Consider the following 22,552-nt stretch of genomic DNA (forward strand, 5'->3'; position numbering starts at 1 on the left):
AGTACTTGAGGTATGAGTATAGCTCACTTTGCTTAAATACTGTCTTTCCAAGATGTGTTCTTTTCACCCCTTTTAATTTTTTTTTTTGTATCTAGCTCTTGTTTACTGATTTTAGCATAAATTTTTGGTACGCTAAAATTGAGCTTGTATGAAAAAAATAATATGACCTATGTGCATATAGTAGGCCATCAATAAATAACATAAATAGCATTCAAGATCAATTTGTTAAATGGAATTAACTGGTCTTGATCTGTCTTCTTCTTTTCTAGAAATATTAAAAGTTTGTCAGATATCCAGATTGTACAGGTTGCTTGTGGTTACTATCATTCACTTGCACTTTCTAAAGGTAAGCATTAGTTTTTATTTTATTTCTCTTCAGTTTTATTACTTGATACTTTTTTGATTGTGCATATAGTTCTCCAGCTTTGCTCATCTTTCTGCAAGATTGCCCTGGTTCTTGATCCTTTTCATTTCCATATAACTTTTAGAATTAGCTTGTCAGTCTGTACACACACATACACACACAAACACACACACACACTGCTAGGAATTTGGGATTTCGTTGTCTCTATAAATCAATTCAAGGAAAATCTTTACAGTATTGAACTTTCAATTCTAGAACACGGTATATTTGTCCATTTAAGTCTCCCTTTAATTTTTTCCATTAGCATTTTGTTTTCCCTGGACAGGTCTTAGACACCTTCGATTAGACTTTCCCCTAGGTGTTTGATTTTTTGTTGTTGTTAATGGTGTCATTTTTTGTTTATTATATAGACATGAAATTGATTTTTGTGTCTGTTTATTAAACAGTTAAAAACTCTTCATAGCTGCAACTGGGGAAGATTGCTTCCCCAATCTCATTTAATCTCATAGATGAACTTTCTGTGCATAGAAATAAAGAAGGCTAAATATCATATTTATTAGCTTTGTTTGCATTCCTGTCTTACCAGTTTAACTTACTAGTATCCTAGCTAAGTACTGGAACATGGGCTAGTAAAGAATCTGCCATATGTATGTTTTTTACCATTAAAATAAATAGGTTTGCTGGGCGCAGTGGCTCACGCCTGTAATCCCAGCACTTTGGGAGGCCGAGATGGGCAGATCACCTGAGTTCAGGAGTTCAAGACCAGCCTGGCCAACATGGTAAAACCCTGTGCCTACTAAAAATACAAAAAATTAGCCGGGTGTGGTGGCACACACCTGTAGTCTCAGCTACTCGGGAGGCTGAGGCAGGAGAATCGCTTGAACCCGGGAGGCGGAGGTTGCAGTGAGCCAAGATCACGGCACTACAGTCCAGCCTGGGCGACAGAGCGAGACTCTGTCTCAAAAAAAAAAAAAAAAAAGAAGAAATAGGTTCCATTTGCTCCATTGTTACTATTTAGTGTTACTATTTAGTGAAGCCTACTACAAATAAAGCACTAGGAACCATGGGGAAGCACAGATAAATTAAGAGACAGGTTTAGGGATCATACAATCTAGTGAAAGAGACAGACATCCAAGTAAATAACTGTAGTCTGAGGCAGAAAAAAATATGTACTATTTCAGACAAGGTAAAAGTAAAATGCTGTGACAATGATATAATTGTTTCTAATTGATATAATTGGTAATAATAAGGAGGGGATTAGTATTTGATGCAAGTCTTTAAAGATTTATTAAAGATTAATTTTTTTATTAATAATTGGAGAAATGTTGAGAAGAACAAGGAGAAATGTTGAGTGGCTAAGGGGGTTGTGCTGGTGTAAAGGCATAGAGTTAAGAAAGTGGTGTATTTGAATATTGGCATGTAGTTTTATGTGGGTGTTGTGAGGGAGTGGGAGACGTACTCATACTTCAGTTTAGGCTGAAATAAAAAGAGAAATCTGTTGTAAAGGGCCTTAAATGTCATATTAAGGAATTTGGACTTCTATAGGCAGTTAGGAACATGGAATCTCTGTGTATTCTTTGTTGTTTTGCCAACTCCTCTTTTGATATTTTGGTAGGTGGATCTAACATAAATTTAAACTCAAAGGTTTTACTGAGGACAGTTTTTCATATTGACCTTTTTGTTTGTTTTTTTACTCAGCTTTGTGGTGTAGGCAATATCTTATTCATTTGCTAAACTTTTTTTTTTTTTTTTTTTTGAGATGGAATCTCCCTTTGTCACCCAGGCTGGAGTGCAGTGGCATGATCTCGGCTCACTGCAAGCTCTGCCTCCTGGGTTCACGCCATTCTCTTGCCTCAGCCTCCCTAGTAGCTGGGACTACAGGCGCCTGCCACCAGGCCTGGCTAATTTTTTGCGTTTTTTTTAGTAGAGGTGGAGTTTCACTGTGTTAGCCAGGATGGTCTCGATCTCCTGACCTGGTGATCCTCCCGCCTCAGCCTCCCAAAGTGCTGGGATTACAGGCGTGAGCCACTGTGCCCAGCCGCTAAACATTTTTTAGAGCCCTTAGTATGAACTAGGCATACTACAGTATACAGTAATAAGCAGTATACTACTTACTAGCCTTCGTGATATAGTCATTCAAATAATGATATAATTACATACTATGATAAGGGCTATAAAGAAACACTTCAGGGTATTTAGAACATAGGACAGCGGTACTAGACCTAATCTGGGAGATCAGGGAAGGAAGGCTCCTGCTGGGAGAGAGTTGAAATGAACTGGACAAAGATGAGGGAAAGGTTTAGGTAGAGAGAACAGCAAGTGTGTGAGAACTGGCCATTGGAGAATATAAAGGAAGGCAATATGGCTAGAGTATAGTGAATGACTGATATGAGAAGAGATTGGAAACATAGGTAGATCATACAGCACCTTATAGGCCTTGTTTAAAGTGTTTATCCCAAGAGCAGTGAGAAAGCACTGAAATATATTTTTTGGGGTGAGCAATATTATCAAATCTGCATTTTTACAATATCTCTATGCATGTATACAAATGTCTATTTATATGTGCATAGAACATTTCTTGAAGGACTTAACAGTAATTAGTAAGAGCGATTGTCCCAGGCTGGGTGCGGTAACTCACACCTGTAATCTTAGCACTTTGGGAGGCCGAGGTGGGCAGATCACTAGGTCAGGAGTTCGAGACCAGCCTCGCCAACATGGTGAAACCCTGCCTCTACTAAAAATATTTTTAAAAAATTAGCCAGGCGTGGTGGCACGTGCCTGTAGTCCCAGCTACTCAGAAGGCTGAGGCAGGAGAATCACTTGAACCCGGGAGACGGAGGTTGCAATGAGTGAAGATTGCGCCACTGCACTCCAACCTGGGCGACAGAGCAAGACTCTGTCTCAAAAAAAAAAAAAAAGAGTGGTTGTCTCTTGAAAGAGGAACCAGGATTCTGATTTTTTTGGAAGGAAGCTTACTTTTAAGTGTGTACTATTTTGTTGTTTCAATTTAAAAAAAATCAGTTATTAGTGTATCAGTTATTTAGTGCAGTTGTTAGTTTAATAAAAGGATGTCTAAAGTTGCAAAATACGATGGCAATATGGGAGCAAAAGTGACAGGCAGGGAAAACTATTATAGGAATCAGTTAAGATGGTGAGGAATGGATCTATTTGCCGTATTTTTCTTTAGGAAGAAAACTGGATGTAAATTTTGGTGATATATGATAGACTGGATATGTGTGAGGTTAAAAAAAAAAGAGAGAGGAGTATTAAGGAAGACTCCCTAGGTTTATAATTTTTGCTACTGAGTCACTTATGATGTTACTTACCAAAATGGGGAACATTGGAAAGAGGTCCAGGGAAGTAGGATGGGGGTCATGAATTCAGTCTGGGGCATCCTAAGTTAGAAGTTCCTTTGAAATTTCCAAGTATAGTGTCAGGTAAACAATGGGTTATGTGGGTTTTTTGCTCAGGAGAGGTTTGGGCTAGTGTTAAAATTTTGAATGTGATCAGCAGATAGTTGTTAAAGTTTGAGCTTGAATGAGTGCCTCTTGGGAGAAACTATAAAATAAAAATGAGACTTGAATATTAAAAGGAGACTGTTGAGGGGCATAACGAAATGAGATTACTTCTTGTTATGTGACTCACCTGTTCATCTGTGTAGTCAATCAAACTTAAAGTGTACTAATACTGAATGTTCTTCTAGGTAGTAGTATATGTTCATATAAGAAATAAGTATAATTGCTAAAAATAATATTTATATTCTTTTGATGATAGGCAGAATGTCCCAAAATAATATTCTTTATATGAAATTTGAAATGAAATGATTATTTTCAAATTAAATTTTTTGCATGTGAGAAAAATGGTTAATTTTTCCATTACTGTTTTACAGCAAGTGAAGTCTTCTGTTGGGGACAGAATAAATATGGCCAATTGGGTTTAGGTACTGACTGTAAAAAGCAAACTTCACCGCAGCTGCTTAAGTCTTTGCTTGGAATCCCTTTCATGCAAGTTGCAGCAGGAGGAGCCCATAGTTTTGTACTCACCCTTTCTGGAGCTATCTTTGGATGGGGACGCAACAAGTTTGGTCAGCTAGGTCTTAATGATGAAAATGGTAGGTTCTCATTATGTATAGTTTAAGTGTACTTTTTGAAAGAGATGGTCTTTTGAGATAGATCAGTGATTCTTAGTGTAAGAGAGAAATGTATCTTCCCTGGTATAGAGGTGGGGATGAGATGTTATTTAAAAATTCCATTTGGGGAATGCAGTGGGAAGATACAAAATATCCTTTTTTCATTAAAGAACTATAAAAAGTATATCTGGACAAAGTGTTTAGTATTGGATGTTTATTAAAAGACAATTGAAAAACATTACTTCAAATTGTTAATCCATTATTGGCCACTGTTAGTGGAAAAAAGCTGTAAAATTATTCTGGGGAAGTAACATGAAGTGTTAATCTTTGAGTTTTTCAAGGAAATATTTAAATGATTTGGGCTGTTAAATTAATCTTTGGTTGGGCTTCACTTTTAACATTGATGCTAAAGTCTTAAACATTTTGAATTTGAAAAAATTGTAACTGAAACAAGTTGGGATCTTGGAACTTATTTTTCATAATTACATTGAGTTGAATGCCAGTATTTGACTTACAAAAGCTAATTTCTTATAGTTCAGTATAATTGTAATGACTGAAATGGACAAAAGTGAGTTGTTAATCTAGTAACAACTAGTAATGATAAGCAAACAATACTTTCAGAAAGAATTAAAGAATACCTTGTTTTGCATAAGAAAAATATGTCATATTAGGATATCATGTATCTTTTCTGCTACAAAACAGCCTAAAGTACATTTTTTTTCCAGGCTTTTAAGTAGGATCCTGTGGGTATAACTATCATGAAGTGAATATAAAGAATGATGTGTATGTGTGGAAAATTAGAAGCAGTTAGATAATTTTGAAATTTCTTGATTTCTGAGTCCTTTGCATACTGGCATATTGGCTGTTTAGCACTTAACTCTTAAGTCCCTCCTTTATCACAATAGTATGGATAGGCCTGGGAACCTGACTTAGTAAGCTTGTACTACAAAATCATCGAATCATAGTTAAAATTATTTAGTCACAACTATCTACTGAGCTTGGCAAGCTGTAGAGGAAACACATCTAGATGAGTTTTGATTTTTAAAATACTATTAACATCTCTTGTTGGAATTTTCAGATAGGTATGTTCCTAATTTACTAAAGTCACTAAGATCTCAGAAAATAGTTTATATTTGTTGTGGAGAAGATCATACTGCTGCTCTAACCAAGGTATTGTACTTTTAAAACTTCTTTATTATTACTCATCATAGTTCTTTCATAATTAATGAATGTTCTCATGGTATTTTCTCAAGTTTTAACTTGAGTGTTTTTGGTATTTCAAAAATAATTTATCTGGGAAAAAAGACTTAGATTATTCTTGAAAAAAATTTAGCTTATTTTTCAATGTTGTTTTATGTTATTAAATGTGAATTCTGATATACTATTATGATGATAGTATATTGCTGAATTTCTCAGCTTTATATGAAATACTGCTTAAGGTCATACTTTGAATAAAATTATTCCGTTTTAGTTCATTAAGCTTGCCATGATATATGCATCAAACCCATTTATATCGTGTAGCTCAGCCTAATTTGAATGTAGTTTCCATTTGGCTTATAAATACTTCATACAAGCAATAGAGGAGATGAATTTCTCTGTTATTCGTAGGCCAAATATTGTGCAAGCAGTTACAGTGATCACAGTCTTATCAATGGCTTTAACTCTGACCTCTCACTGTCTTGGGTATGTGCCAATTGAGTATCAGTACTGTTTAGTTCTTGAGTGACTAGAAGTTACATGAAAATGAAAGCATTCAGTTAACCTTTACCAGATAATTATTTATTGCAGTCATGTTAATGTAAAGTTTTTCATTGGTCAAATTAGAAACTGGTTAAATTTCTTTATCTTTTTTGGTCTTACATAGTATATAAAATTGGTAAAAAGACATTAACGTCCGGGCACGGAGGCTCATGCCTGTAATCCCAGCACTTTGGGAGGCTGAGGCAGGTGGATCACCTGTGGTCAGGAGTTCAAGACCAGCCTGGCCAACTTGGTGAAACTCTGTCTCTTCTAAAAATACGAAAGTTAGCTGGGCATGGCGGCAGGCACCTATCCCCAGCTACTCCGGAGGCTGAGGCAGGAGAATCAGTTGAACCCAGGAGGCGGAGTTTGCAGTGAGTTGAGATCGCACCACTGCACTGCAACCTGGGAGACAAAGAGTGAGACCTCGTTTCAAAAAAAAAGAGGCATTAACTTCTAATCAGGCTTTAAAATTCTGCATTATATTTCTACTTGGGAATTTTAGCAGGACAATAATTATTCTTTGTTATTGTCAAATATAGTGAACTCAAGGCACTTTAAAAAATATAATGACCAATTATGAAAGTTAATTTTAAAGTATTTTGTAGTACTTGCCTTTTAGTAAGGAAGGATTATTATACCTGCCAATCTTATTATTAGGTTGGCGCAAAAGTAATTTCATTTTTTTGCCATTAATGGTAAAAACTGCAATTAATTTTGCACCAACCTAATATCATATTTTATTGATTTTGGCATTCAGATAACAAATGTAATCACTGAAGTCTTATTTATTCCTGTTGGCGAGTCTTAAATTTTACTCGTCCTTTTTTGTTATTGGTATTTGGAAGAAATTTATCAAAATATAAAAAATATCATGTGTGGTGTCATTCCAGAAACTAATTTTATGGCAGAAAGACTAACAATGTTAATGCGTTTCAAATTCAGCCTTTCAGATAACCATTCATCCTAATGTTCTAGGATAAGTAACTTTTTATGTCTATTTAGTTTTAAGAAATGCTAATTCTCTTAATCTTTTGTATTCTTCTCTCAGAAGATAGTAGCTAGTGATATTTGTTTATTGGAATTTTGGGTGTACATTATTTTTAACAAAATTAGATAGTTGTTAATATCCCCAAAGTAAAATATTTTATTTTCCCTTGATTTAAGTTAAAATACCTGTTCCATATCCATATGTCTTGCTTTTCTGGAAGAATTTCTTGGAAATAGTAAATAGACTAAGATTGCTTTATGAAGCAGTTTTCTGTACAAAACCTACCTTAGGAAAACTGCATTAGGAAAGATTTTAAAACCAACTTTTAAAAACAGAATAAATGGAAAGACGTACCATGGTTATAGATATGAGGATACTTCCATAAAGATGTCACATTTTTTTCAAGTTTATTTGCAGATGTATTCTGTAAATCACATACAAATACACATTTTGATTTAGCAGTCCCACTTTTAGGAATCTACCCCAAAGATTTGAAATTGTGTGTGTACAAGACCATTTACTGTGACCTTTTAATGGCAAAAGACTAGAAGAAATCCAAATGTCCATGAGTTAAATAAATTGTGGTACATCCCTGTAATGAAGTACAGTGAAGTGTAAAACAGAATGAGGTATTTATGCTGTGGAATGATTTCTAGGATATATTGCTAAGTGAAAAGAGCAAGGTGTATGGAACAGCTTTCTGTAAGAAAGGGACCAAAATATGAACATACATCATATGCCATGTATATTTGTTTGTTTTTGTTTTTGGACACGGTCTCACTCTGTCACCCAGGCTGGAGTACAGTGGTGTGATCTTGGCTCACTGCAACCTCTGCCTCCCAGGTTCAAGTGATTTTCATGCCTCAGCCTCCCAAGTAGCTGGGATTATAGGCATGCGCCATCACACCCGGCTATTTTTTGTATTTTTTTGTAGAGATGGGGTTTCACCCTGTTGGCCAGGGTGGTCTTGAACTCCTGACCTCAAGTGATCTGCCTGCCTCTGCCTCCCAGAATGCTGGGATTACAGGTGTGTAATCCTGCACCCGGCCTTATATGTTTTTAAAAATACAGTAAATTTAAAATTAATAGCCAGAACAAATGTGCCTTGCCTTACAATTTTTGACTTTGGAATCTAGAAACTGTTACATGTGATTAAAAAGCAAAATTATGGCTGGGCACAGTGGCTCACACCTGTAATCCCAGTGCTTTGGGAGGCCAAGGCAGGCAGATCACGAGGTCAGGAGTTCGAGATCATCCTGGCCAACGTGGTGAAACTCTGTCTTTACTAAAAATACAAAAAATTAGCCGGGCGTGGTGGCAGGCGCCTGTAGTCCCAGGTAGTCGGGAGGCTGAGGCAGGAGAATCACTTTAACCTGGGAGGTGGAGGTTGCAGTGAGCTGAGGCTGTGCCACTGTACTCCAGCCTGGTCAACAGCGAGACTCTGTCTCAAAAAAAAAAAGCAAAGTTTTATATATATATGTAAAAATTATATGTAAATTATATAAATAAAAATATATATAATATATAAAAATATATAAATATTCATCCTTAAAAATTGAAAACTAACAAGTTAGTGGCACAACTACACCAGAAATAATTATTTTAGGTGATTTTAAAATACAGCATTTTGCTGTATATCACTAGGGGGAATACACTAAGGATAAACTAAGTCCACAGAGAAATCTTAAATTGCATTCTTTTTCTTTGTTTTTTTTTTTTTTTTTTTTTTTTTTTTGAGATGGAGTCTTGCTCTGTCACCCAGTCTGGAGTACAGTCAGTGGTGTGATCTCGGCCCACTGTAACGTCCACCTCTTGGGTTCAAGTGATTCTCCTGCCTCAGCCTCCTGAGTACCTGGGACTACAGGCGTGCATCACCACGCCCGGCTAATTTTCTGTATTTTTAGTAGAGATGGGGTTTCACCATGTTAGCCAGGCTGGTCTTGAACTCCTGACCTCAAGAAATCCATCTGCCTTGGCCGCCCAAAATGCTAGGATTATAGGCGTGAGCCACTGCGCCTGGCCCTTAAACTGCATTCTGTAACTTTTTTTTTTCTGAGATGGGGTCTCACTCTTGCTCAAGTTGGAGTGCAGTGGCACAGTCATAGTGCACTGAAGCTATGACCGAATTCTTGGGCTTAAGCAGTCCTCCCATCTCAGTCTCCTGAGTAGCTGGAGCTATGGGCGCCACTGTGCCTGGCTAATTTTTTTATTTTTTATTTTTTGTAGAGATGGTGTCTCGCTTTATTGCCTAGGCTGGTCTGGTACTCCTGGTTTTAAGCGAGCCTCCCACCTCAGCCCCCCAAAATGCTGGGATTACAAGTGTGCATTCTGTAGTCTTACTGCTAGAAGTAAATTTGCTAATAGCAAATAAATTCCAATATATTACATATAAATAGGAGAAAGCAAAGAAGTAGTTATTTTACTGTATTATAAACTATGATTTTCAGCTTAAGAGAAAAGAGATAGGTATAAAACTATAGGAATTAAGTTAAAACCTTGTGATCTTTACTTTGAATTGCAAGTGTTAGTATGAACTCATTTATTTTTCTCCAAGAATATGCTTTTTGTTTTGTTTTTGTTTCTGTTTTGCCATAACGACTGAAAGGTCCTAGAAGTGATGAACCATGTATAATCTGGACACAATGATAATCCCTTGATTGTTGTAGATTCTCCACTAAAAGGAACCAGGGCTTCTTAGAGAAGAGTCCGATCCCATGTCTAGGGCAAAAAATATGTATAAGAATACCTTTGGGCATTTTGTGTTACAAAAAAGCAAAGATTACTACGGTCCTGTCAGAAGAACAACTTGAAGGAGCTTTCACTGGATATCAAGAAGAAATAATGACTGCAAAAAATGGAAAACATCAGATCTATAAAAAAATCCATGCATTTTTGTAGTGATCTTCTCTTCTTGCAAATCAATATAAGCAAAACTTATTGCTTACCTTTGGAAGTTGCTAGGACAACACTCATTTTTTTTTTTAACTGGTCAATAATGGGAAAGAATCAAATATTCTGCCTTTCATTTGCAAATTGTATTTTAGGTAATTTAATAGTTAATGAGTTAAGTTATTTATAGAAGAATTCCAGCTCATAACTCTAGGAAAAATAATAAAACTAGAAAAATCACCATTTTACATTCCCTGATGAAATAATGGATCTAGGCAAAGACCATTAAACCTAATGGGGATGTATCAGGCTGACACACTTTGACTTATTTTTATTATATATATATAAAATTAAAAATATAATAAATATATATATAATAAAAATATGTGAGAGAGATATATATATATATAATTTTTTTCTTTTTGAGATGGAGTCTCACTGTGTTGCCCAGGCTGGAGTGCAGTGGTGTGATCTTGGCTCACTTCAGGCTTCCGTCTCCTGGGTTCAAGTGATTCTCCTGCCTCAGCCTCCCGAGTAGCTGGGATTACAGGCACACACCACTACGCCCAGCTAATTTTTGTATTTTTAGTAGAGACAAAGTGTCAGCATGTTGGCCAGGATGGCCTCGATCTCCTGTCCTCAAATGATCCGCCCGCCTCAGCCTCCCAAAGTGCTGGGATTATAGGCGTGAGCCACCGTGCCCCACCCAACTTAGTTATTTTTAACTTCACTAACAAAGCAGACATATGCTTTGTGACATGATGCAATAAAATAATCAGGAAGATTTAAACATGGCCTAGTTATTAGCTGATATTAAGAAATTAGTATTGATTTTGTGAACGTGGCATAGTATGGTGGTTATATACTTTTGTCGGTTACAGATATATGCTGTTGAAGATACACATTTGTGGGTGAAATGATTTGATGACCACAATTTGCTTTAAAGTACTCAAGTTCTTTTTGTTTTGTTTGAAAATACCCCCAAAAGGGAAAGGGAGACACCAGTGAAACAAAATAACCAACCTTTTGCCAGTTATTGAAACTGAGTGATGGTTATATGGTGATTTACTATATTTTCTCTTTACCTTGTGTATTTGCTTGAAATTTTCTGTGATAAAAAAAGAAAAATGAATGTTCTCATATAACAGTATGTAATAACGCTATTAAATGATGAAAGCAGGATATAAAGTTGCATATATAGCTACAGTTATGAAGAAAAGCAGTTGAACTGAAGAATACTAATTGTGATTGTGTTATCACAGATTTTTTCCAATACAGAACTTCTAATTTAGTTATAGTTTAGTTATTTAATTAGTTATATATTATATGTTTTTTTGTTTGTTTGTTTTGTGACAGAGTCTCGCTTTGTTGCCCAGGTTGAAGTGCAGTGGTATGATCTCGGCCCATGGCAAGCTGTGCCTCCTGGGTTCAAGCGATTCTGCCTCAGCGTCCAAAGTAGATGGAACTACAGGCACCCACTACCATGCCTAACTATTTTTTTTTTTTGAGACGGAGTCTTTTTCTGTCGCCCAGGCTGGAGTGCAGTGGCGTGATCTCGGCTCACTGCAACCTCTGCCTCCCGGGTTCAGGCAATTCTCCTGCCTCAGCCTCCCAAGTAGCTGGGTCTCCAGGTCTGTGCCACCATGCCTGGCTATTTTTTTGCATTTTTAGTAGTGACAGGGTTTCACCTTTTTAGCCAGGATGGTCTCGATCTCCTGACCTCGTGATCCACCTGCCTCGGCCTCCCAAAGTGCTGGGATTACAGGCGTGAGCCACCACATCTGGCCCTAATTTTTGTGTTTTAAGTAGAGACAGAGTTTCACCATGTTGGCCAGGCTAGTCTCAAACTCTTGACCTCAAGTGATCCACCTGCTTCAGTTATATGTTTTTATAGGGAGTTTTTTTTAAAGACATCTGTATATTATAGCAGCTGTATGCTAAAAATTTCTATAAGGCCATGCACGGTGGCTCATGCCTGTAATCCCAGCACTTTGGGAGGCCAAGGCAAGAGGATTGCTTGAGCCCAGGAGTTCGAGACCAGCCTGGGCAATACAGGAAAACCCCATCTCTACAAAAAAGTAAAAAATTGGTGGTGCATGCCTGCACTCCCAGCTACTTAGGAGGCTGAGGTGGGAGGATCACCTGAGCCCACGAGGTTGAGGCTGCAGTGAGCCATGATCTTGCCACGGCACTCAAGCCTGGGTGATAGAGCAAGACCCTGTCTGAAAAAATTAATAAGTAAATAAAAATTGCTCTATTTATGCACTCTAGTTACCTGTACTCTTTTTGCAGCGCATTTATGTAAGGCAGTAACTACCTTGAAAAGTGAAGATGATACCGTTTTTAGGTTTCGTGAAATTATATATATGTATGTGGAATTCAGCAAGACAGTATAATGATAATGAAAGGCAATGCAAATAAATAATTATTTGTATCTCTTCAGTGTCTAAATATTTTATAACAGTGAAAACATCATTACCTGGAATTCTCATAGTTTTATGACATTTTACTTTGAAAGAGCCATCTGTCTGTTAAATTGTGAAGACAGTTCTTAGAAGAGAAAAAACTGAGTTTATATTAAAGATTTGGACTTATTTTTCTGGAGATCAGTTATTTTCTTTTATCATGCCTTCTAATGATAAAGGGTTTTGTCTTTTTTTAGGAAGGTGGAGTGTTTACTTTTGGAGCTGGAGGGTATGGTCAGTTGGGCCATAATTCTACCAGTCATGAAATAAACCCAAGGAAAGTTTTTGAACTTATGGGAAGCATTGTCACTGAGATTGCTTGTGGACGGTAAGGTGTTATGTAAAAGAGCATTTTGGTCTCTAAACTGCAGTTGTTTAGGGATTGCTTATTGAATTGTTTCAGAGATCCTAATAATCTGAGGAAACACATTCTGCCCCAAATACCTATTTTGCCACTGAGGAGTCATAGTAACAGGAGAAACATCTTTTTTACTGTTATTTTATTTATTTTTACTTGAACAAATTTAGCTGAGGCAAGATGTTAATAGTGTATATGTAATATTATATTTGTTGTAGTTGATATCACACTCGAAAGGCTTCTTTCTTTCTCTTTTCCACCTTTTTTTCTTTTCTTTTCTTTCCTTTTTGGGGTGATAGAGTCTTGCTCTGTCACCCAGTCTGGAGTGCCACAATTATGGCTTATTGCAGCCTCAATCTCCTGGGCTCAAGTGATCCTCTTGCCTCAGGCTTTTGAGTAGCTGGGACTGCAGGCATGCACTACCATGCCCAGCTAATTTTATTTTTTTAATTTTTAGTAGCAACAAGGTCTCATTATGTTGCCCAGGCTTACCTTTTTTCCTTAAAGGGTGAAGAGATAGACCAGTTAATTAAGACAGAATTAATGTGACGAAAGTTTGATTGGCATAATTAAACCAATAATCTCCTAATTCTCCTTATTCTGAGTTCTTGGGAGTAAACAGAAGAGTCTTTGACATTGAGCTTCATCTGTTGATTCTTAGGTCTTGGGAATAAATAGAAGAGTCTTTGAGTTGAGCTTCATCTTTGGGGGAATTAAATTGAGCAGACTCCCAAGTAGCAAAATATACCTTTTTTGACCACTTAACTTAATTTTGATCACCTTGCTTAATGTTTTTCTACCTTGTATGTATAGCTATACAATAGTTTAGTTTTATCAACTATTAGCTTCAAATGCATGTAATCACACTGTAAGTATTCTTTGGTGATTCTTTTTTTCCTCTTAACATCAGACTTTTATGATTTTTATGTAGTTACTGTTCTCCATCATTAGGCCTCATTAATGTTTTTTATTCAATTTTATACATATATAATATACTCATTCTATTGCTGATGGACATTTGCGTGTTGCCAGTTTTTGGCGATTATGAATAATGTTGCTTTGCACTTTTATTATATGGTATATGTTAACCTTCATGTACACCCAGAATGGAATTACTGGGTTATAGAGGACACTTAATTTGAATTTTGTAGGTTAAACCATATTTCCCATGTGGTTTTACCAGTTTGTATTCCCATTAGCAGTGTATGAGAATTCCTGATGCTCTTGTACTTGTCACCAGTTAGTATTGTCAGACTTTTTGCTAATTTCTTGGATATTTATTGTTATTTCATAATTTGAATATACATTTCCATGACTTACTTGAGTACCTTTTCATATGTTTATTGGCCACTTACATTTCCTCAGGATATAAAAATTGATTCATAGTAGTTATTTATATAGTGTAGATACAAGTTCATAATGTTTCTCAATACAGGGATAAAAGTTCTTTATTGGGCATATGTTTTACAGATGTCTTTCCATGTTTTGCCTTATCTTGTCATTTTCATTCTGTTGTCTTTTGATGAACAGAAGTTTTAGATATTAATGTAGATGAATTTATTAATATTTTACTTAATAGTGCCATTTATTTCCTAAGAAATATTTTCCTACCTGAAGGCATAAAAGTAATCATCTCTGTTATCTTCAAAAACATAGTGTTGCCTTTTACATGGAGGTCTGTAAGTTATCTGAAGTTGATTTATTTTGTGGAGGACAGTATAATGTTCAAGTAAGGAATCAACTTTTTAAAAATATAAATAGTCAATTACCCTAGCACCATTAAAAGTTTTTGTGGGAAATACATACAACAAAATTTACCACCCTAACTATTTTTAAGTATACAGTCCATGGTATTAAGTACATTAATATTGTTGTGAAACTATCATCACCGTTCATCTCTAGAATTCTTTTTATCTTGCAAAACTGAAGCTCTATACCCATTAAACAATGACTCCCTATTCTCCATACTCTCTTGTGGCAACCACCATTCTACTTCCTGTCTCTGTGAATTTAACTCCTGTAGGTATCTCATATAGGTAGACTCTTACAGTGTTTGTCTTTTGGTGACTGACTTATTTCACTCAGCGTAGTGTCATCAAGGTTCACCCATGTTGTAGAATTTCCTTCTATATATGTCAGAATTTCCTCCCTTTAAAAGGCTGAACAGCATTCCATTGTGTGTATATGCTAATTTTGCTTGTGCATTCATCTTTTGATGGACACTTGGGTTACTTTTGTGTTTTATCTTATTGTGAATATTGTTGCTATGAACATGAATATAAAAACATCCCTTCAGGACCCTACTTTCAGTTCTTTTGGGCATATACCCAGAAGTGGAATTGGTGGTTCATATGGCAATTCTGTTTTTAATTTTTGTAGGAACTGCCATACTGTTTCTCATAGTAACTGCCCTGTTTTATATTTCCACCAAAAGTGTACAGGGTTTCAGTTTCTCTACATCCTCACCAACACTGTTATTTTCTCGTTTTGCCTTTTTCTTTTTTTTTATAATACCTATTTTAATACGTGTAACATGTTATTTCCTGTGGTTTTGATTTGCATTTTCCCAATGATTAGTGAGCTGAGCATATTTTTATATACTTGTTGACCATTTGTACATCTTTAGGGGAAATGTCAGTTAAAGTGTTTTTCCCATTTTTGAATCTGGCTGTTTTGTTGTTGTTGAGTTTTCAGAGTTCTCTATATATTCTAGATACTAATCCCTTATCAGATATTTGCAGATATTTTCTTTCATTCTGTGGGTTGTATTCTATAGATAGTGTCTTTTGATGCATGAAGCTTTAAAATTGTATAAAGTCCAGTTTGTTTATTTTTTCTTTTGTTGGCTATGCATTTGGTGTCATATCTAAGAAATCATTGCCAAATCCAATGTCATGAAGCATTTCCCTGTTTGCTTCTTAGAGTTTTATAGTTTTACCTTTTACATTTAGGTCTTTGATCTATTTGAATTTTATTTATTTACTTACTTACTTATTTATTTATTTATTTATTTATTTTGAGATGGAGTTTTGCTCTTGTTGCTCAGGCTGGAATGCAATGGCATGATCTTGGCTCACTGCAACCTCTGCCTCCCGGGACCAAGCGATTCTCCTGCCTCAGTTTCCCAAGTGACTGGGATTACAGGCATGCGCCACCTTGCCCGACTAATTTTGTGTTTTTAGTAGAGATGGGGTTTCTCCATGTTGGTCAGGCTGGTCTCGAACTCCCGACCTCAGGTGATCCGCCCGCCTCGGCCTCCCAAAGTGTTGGGATTACAGGCATGAGACACCACACCTGGCCGAGTCTGTACATTCTTTTCGGTGGCATTGACATCTTAACAATTTGTCTTCCAGTCCATGACCATGCTGTTTCTTTCCATTTATTTGTCTCTAATGTCTTTCCACCAGTATTTTTTAGTTTTATTTTACAAATCTTTTGCCTTCTTGTTAATTCCTAAGTATTTTATTCTTTATGATAGGTTTTAAATAAAATTTTATTTCCTTCCAAATTGTTCATTGTTAATGTATAGAAATTCAGCTAATTTTTGTGTGTAGATTTTGTATCCTCCTGCTTTGCAAAGTTTATTAGTTTTAACAAGTTTTGTGTGGAATCTTTAGTGTGTTCTACATATATGATCATATCATCTGCATACAGAGAGTTTTTTTTTCTTTCCAATTTGAATGAATGCCTTTTATTTATTTATTTATTTATTTGAGGTGGAGTTTTGCTCTTGTTGCCCAGGCTGGAGTGCAATGGCGTGATCTCGGCTCACCGCAACCTCTGCCTCCTGGGTTCAGGCGATTCTCCTGCCTCAGCCTCCCGAGTAGCTGGGATTACAGGCATGTGCCACCACACCCGACTAATTTTGTATTTTTAGTAGAGATGGGGTTTCTACATGTTGGTCAGGCTGGTCTTGAACTCCTGACCTCTGGTGATCTGCCCACCTTGGCCTCCCAAAGTGCTGGGATTACAGGCATGAGCCACTGCACGCGTTTTATTTCTTATTCTTGCAAAATTGCTCTGGCTAGAACTTCCAAGATTATGTTGAATAGAAGTGGTGAAAGCAGGCATCCTTATTCCTGATCTTACAGGAAAAGCAAGTGCTTTTTCTGCATCAATTCAGATGATTGTGTGTGTCTTTTCCTCCTTCAATCTGTTAATTTGATATATTACATTGATTACATATATTAATTTTCATATGTTGAACCAGCTTTGCATTCTAGGAATAACTCTCACTTGGTCATGGTCATAGTATGTAACCCTTTTAGTGTGCTGCTGAATTCAGTTCTTAAGTATTTGATTGAGAATCCTTTGTGTATGACAACCTGCTTCTTTCATGCTGCTTTCAAGATTCTTTGTCTTTCAGCATTTTGATTGAACTGTGTGTCTTTGGTCTCTGAGTTTATCCTGCGTAGAATTCATTGGGGCTTATGGATGTTTAGATTCGTGTCTTTCCCCATATGTGGGAAGTTTTTGGCTATTACTTCTTCAAATAATCTCTCTCTTGCTCTATTCTTCTGAGAATTCTACAGTGCTTGTGTTGGTCTGCTTAATGGTATCCTATGGTTCCCCTAGGCTCTCTGCACTTTTTTTAAGATTTTCTGTTCCACAGACTCAATAATTGCAACTGTCCTGTCTTTACGTTTGCTGATTTTTCTTCTGCTTGCTGAAATCTGCCTTCAAATCTCTCTAGTGTATTTTTTATTTCAGGTATTGTACTTTCCAACTCCAAAATTTTTTTTTAGTTTTTCTTTTTGATTGATATTTCCATTTTGTTGATACTTTTTTTTTTTTTTCTTTTTACACATCTTACTCTAGTTCTTTGAGCATCTTTAGGATGTTTGATTTAGTCTTTGTCTTTTAGGTCTGCCATTTGACCTTTCTCAGGGATAGTTTCTATTGTTGGCTTATATTTTCTTTGAATGGGCCACCCTTTCCTACTGCTTTGTATGTCTTGTGATGTTTTTTGAAAACTGGACATTTAATAATATGGTAACTGGAAATCAGATTCTCCCCCTTTGCCAGAGTTTGCTGATTTTTGGTTTTTGATCATTGTAGGTTTTATCTGTGTCAGGAGTCACCCTGAGGTATAAAAATGAGGTCTTCGCAGATCTTTTCTTAGCCTATACCTTTCCCTGCTAATGCACAGTGACATTCTAAATTCACCCATAAATGTGGTTGCTTTTTAATGTTCTAGACCTTAAATGCCTGGCTCCCCAAAGAAACAAGGAAAAAATGAAAGGTGGGGGTGGAAGGAGAGTAGAAGAAAAAAAGAGAAAGGCATCAGCCCTTTGAATTCCTTGGAAGTCTCTTTAGCCAGAATGGGAGAGTATACAACAGTGATTGCCTGCCTTTCTGCACCTTGGTGATCAGAAGCACCAATCAGTGATCAGGGCACCAGTTCCTAAAACGGACAAAGTCGTTATTGACCACCCTGGCTTCTACAAGTTGCATACAGGCTGCTCCTGGAAGCTGTTCATGGCTGCATTACACAGGAGTAAGGAGTGGGTAACTGCTACCATGCTATGATCTGAAATTGAAATTAACCAGAATTTGCCATTCAACTCTTCTCTTGGAAATAACAAACCGTGCATAGACTCCAGAGTTGCAGAATGGTTCTGTCAGACAGATTCTGTCAGTGTAATTGTTGTCCAGGTGGGAAACAGATTCTCGGTGCTTCTTATTCCACGATTTTCCAAGAATCCCCCTGTCTAGCTCCATTTTTGAAAATTCTTCACCCTCCTACTGTATGGTGTCACTGTTGCCATAAGCTGTTGTATGTACATGGATCTCTTTCTGTGATCTCTAATTTTTCAATCTATATGCCTGCCCCTGTGCCACTAAACACTATATAGACACCATAATAACTTCTTCTATTTGGGGTAAAGTGACTCCTTGTTATTCTTCTGTTCTTTAAGAATGCTTTGGCTGGACCGGGCACAGTGGCTCACGCCTGTAATCCCAGCACTTTGGGAGGCCGAGGCGGGTGGATCACCTGAGGTCAGGAGTTTGAGACCAGCCTGACCAACATGGTGAAACCCTGTCTCTACTAAAAATACAAAATTAGTTGGGCGTGGTGGCACATGCCTGTAATCCCAGCTACTTGGCAGGCTGAGGCAGGAGAATTGCTTGAACCCAGGAGGCGGAGGTTGCAGTGAGCCGAGATCGCACCATTGCACTCCAGCCTGGGCAACAAGAGTGAAACTCCATCTCAAAAAAAAAAAAAAAAAAAGAAAGAATGCTTTGGCTGATGATGACCTTTATTACTTTCATATAAATTTTAGCATAGGTCTGTGAAGTTCTCTCAAAAAAAAAAAAAAAAGCCTTGTGGGATTTTGATTGGTAGTGCATTGAATCTCTAGGTTAATTTGGGGAAAAGTTGTTATCTTTGTAATATTAACTTTTCTAATAATCAACATCCAAACTTCTTTAATGTCTTATAATAAAATGTTTTAAAATTTTCATCATAGAGGTCATGCATATCTTTTCGTCGTTCCGTTCCTAGGTGCGTCTTTAATGGTATTATATTTTTATTTCCACTTTCTGAGGAATCACTGGCATGTAGAAATAGTTGATATTTACATATTGATTTTAAATACAACCACCTTGCTAAACTCTTATTAATAACTTACTCATGTACATAGTCATACCATCTGTGAGTCAATTCAGTTTTGTTATTTCTATTATTTATACTTAACGTGTTTATATAATTGTTTTAATGTGCTGTTTAGGACACTATTATAATGTTTACTGTAACATAATGTTTCCTTTCTGTGGGAAAACTTTCAGTATTTCATAGTTAAGTATCATGTTTGCTGTTAAGATTTTTATAGATAACCTCTATCAGACTAAGTAATTTCCCTTTAATTCCTAGTTTTTTTTATTGTGAATGGATGTTAAGTTTTTAATGTTGTTTTTTCTGTATCTATTGAAATGATTTATGATTTTTTTTTCCTTTAATCTGTTAACATGGCATATTGATGGATTTTCTTTTCTAGTTAACAGCTTTGTGTTTCTGGAATAACTTCAGTTTGGTCAAGTATTATCCTTTTTGTTTAGTGCTGGGTTTGATTCGTGAATATTCTGTTGACTCTTACTTATATTTCTGTTTATCAGTGAACTTGATCTATACTTTTTTTCTTATTATTCTTTTCACCAGGTTTTGTTATGAAGGTTTTCTAGTCTGATAAAATAACATTGAGGAGTGTACCTTTGTTTTCTAATTTTTGGAAATAGAACAACTTGAAATGTTGGCACAACTTGTCATTAAAACCATTTGTGCCTGGCATTTTATTTTTTGGAATTTAAAAAACATTCTTCAATTTCTTTAGTGGCTATGAGATAGCTTTTATTTCTTGAGTCAGTTATGTGAATGTTAATTTTTTTCTAATAATTTTTTTCATTTTGCCTAATTTTAGACTTATTGACATAGGCCGGGCGTGGTGGCTCATGCCTGTAATCCCAGCACTTTGGGAGGCCGAGGCAGACTGATCACCTGAGGTCAGGGGTTCATGACCAGCCTGGCCAACATGGCAAAAAAACCCATCTCTACTAAAAATACAAAAATTAGCTAGGTGTGGTGGCATGCACCTGTAATCCCAGCTTCTGGGGAGGCTGATGAGACAGGAGAATCGCTTGATCCCAGGAGACAGAGGTTGCAGTGAGCTGAGATTGCACCACTGCACTCCAGCCTGGGCAACAGAGCGAAAACTCTGTCTCAAAAAAATAAATAAATAAACTTATTTACATAAAATTTATAATGTCTGTATTGGTCTCTTGTGCACAAACAACATGTCAGTGACATAATAGTAAATGTTTATTTGTTTCTCTGTGGTTCAGTAAAGCCAGGCCTTTGGCTATCTGGAGCAGCTTTTATTTAGGCTAGAGATTGACTGGGGCAGTTCTGTTTCAGGCTGCCTCTTCACTGGGGTGACTTTGCTCAGGCTGTGTTTCAGCTAGGGTGGCTTTGTTACATATCTCGTTCTTGGGACTATACCAGAGGAGCAGTGGGCTGCCTCTGGGTATTCTTCTGATGGAGACAAATACACAAGAAGGCAAACTCAACTGTACATTCCATTTCAAGCCTTCTGCTTGCATCACATTCACTGAAATCTCGTTGACCAAAAGCAAACTATATGGTCAAACCTAAAGTTAAGGTATGGGGAATATAATATACAGCCCAACCACCATCAGGCTATGATGGGAATATGCATGCTTAATACTACAGGGTGGTGAATTTAAATCATTTTGGGTGACATACTCTATTAGTCCTTTGTGAAATATCACAAATGATTTAATGTTATCCAGTTTTGTAATTCTTAGTAGCCAAAATGTACATAATTTGAATGGTTATTCTTAGCTCTGTAATACATGATTTGAATAGTTATTCTTAGCTCTGTAAACCAGTTCTTTTCAGCAGTTTTATTCATGTAACTGTTGGATCTGGGGTAAAATTTTGACTATTGAGTGAGATCTAAGGACTTAACCTAAACAGGTAATGTAAGTAGGTATCTGGTATTTTGATCAGTTTGACTTCTGGGTAGTCAGTACTATAAGACATCTTATTGGGCCGGGTGCAGTGGCTCAAGCCTGTAATCTCAGCACTTTGGGAGGCCAGGGCGGGCAGATCACAAGGTCAAGAGATCGAGACCATCCTGACCAACGTGGTGAAACCCCATCTCTACTAAAAATACAAAAATTAGCTGGGCATGGTGGCACGTGCCTGTAGTCCCAGCCAGTTGGGAGGCTGAGGCAGGAGACTCGCTTGAACCCGGGAGGCGGAGGTTGCAGTGAGCCAAGATCACGCCACTGCACTCCAGCCTGGCAACAGAGCGAGACTCCATCTCAAAAATAATAAAATTTTTAAAAAAGAAATATGTATTATTATTTCCTTATTCAATAATTGTCAGAAACCTCCTGAATGAAGCAGTCAGGATTACCAAAATGTCAGTTCATCAGTAGACGATCCAAAAGAAAAAGGTTTACGTTCCAGTAGTATAATGAAGTGCTTTCGAGCTCTTACATCAAATCTAGAGCTTAAGGTAGTTCTGTTCATGCAGTGGCTCTGAACCCCACTTTATACTATAATCACACACACATATATACATATATTTTTGAGACTGAGTCTTGCTCTGTTGCCCAGGCTGGAGTGTGGTGGCAGAATCTTGGCTCACTGCAACCTCTGCCTCCCAGGTTCAAGTGATCCTCCTGCCTCAGCCTACAGAGTAGCTGGGACTACAGGCGCATGCCACCGTGCCCAGCTAATTTTTGTATTTTTAATAGAGACAGGGTTTTGCCATGTTTGCCATGCTGGTCTCGAACTCCTGACCTCAAGTGATCCACCTGCCTCGGTCTCCCAAAGTGCTGGAATTATAGGCGTGAGCCACCATGCCTGGCCAAAATATATATTTTTACCTAGATTCACCCCAAGATGATTCAAATATGCAGCCAGGGTTAAGAACCAGTGATTTATTAGGCCAGTGTGAGGAGGAGTTTTAATAAAATAGTATTGCAGTAATTTTCAAACTATTAATACATTCCTTTGAGATGGCTGCTTCCTGAGGGAGGGTAGTAATCTAGCAGACTAGCTAACTTGAAAACTCTTGAATCGAAACCC

At 36.9% G+C, this 22,552-nt stretch overlaps 1 protein-coding gene across 20 annotated transcripts in view; it reads left to right on the forward strand.

Moving 5' to 3' along the window:
* HERC4 (HECT and RLD domain containing E3 ubiquitin protein ligase 4) overlaps positions 1-22,552 on the forward strand; it is a 153,932-nt gene that overhangs the window by 36,471 nt on the left and 94,909 nt on the right. For all 20 annotated transcript variants that reach the window (XM_004049487.4, XM_004049486.4, XM_063710056.1 and 17 more), the window contains 4 exons: positions 270-346; positions 4,254-4,475; positions 5,572-5,663; positions 12,776-12,906. In XM_004049487.4, the coding sequence (XP_004049535.1) occupies positions 270-346; positions 4,254-4,475; positions 5,572-5,663; positions 12,776-12,906 (522 nt within the window). The remainder of the gene's footprint in view (positions 1-269; positions 347-4,253; positions 4,476-5,571; positions 5,664-12,775; positions 12,907-22,552) is intronic.

This window comes from Gorilla gorilla, chromosome 8 (genome assembly GCF_029281585.2).
Source record: "Gorilla gorilla gorilla isolate KB3781 chromosome 8, NHGRI_mGorGor1-v2.1_pri, whole genome shotgun sequence".
Classification (NCBI taxonomy): Eukaryota; Metazoa; Chordata; class Mammalia; order Primates; family Hominidae; genus Gorilla; species Gorilla gorilla.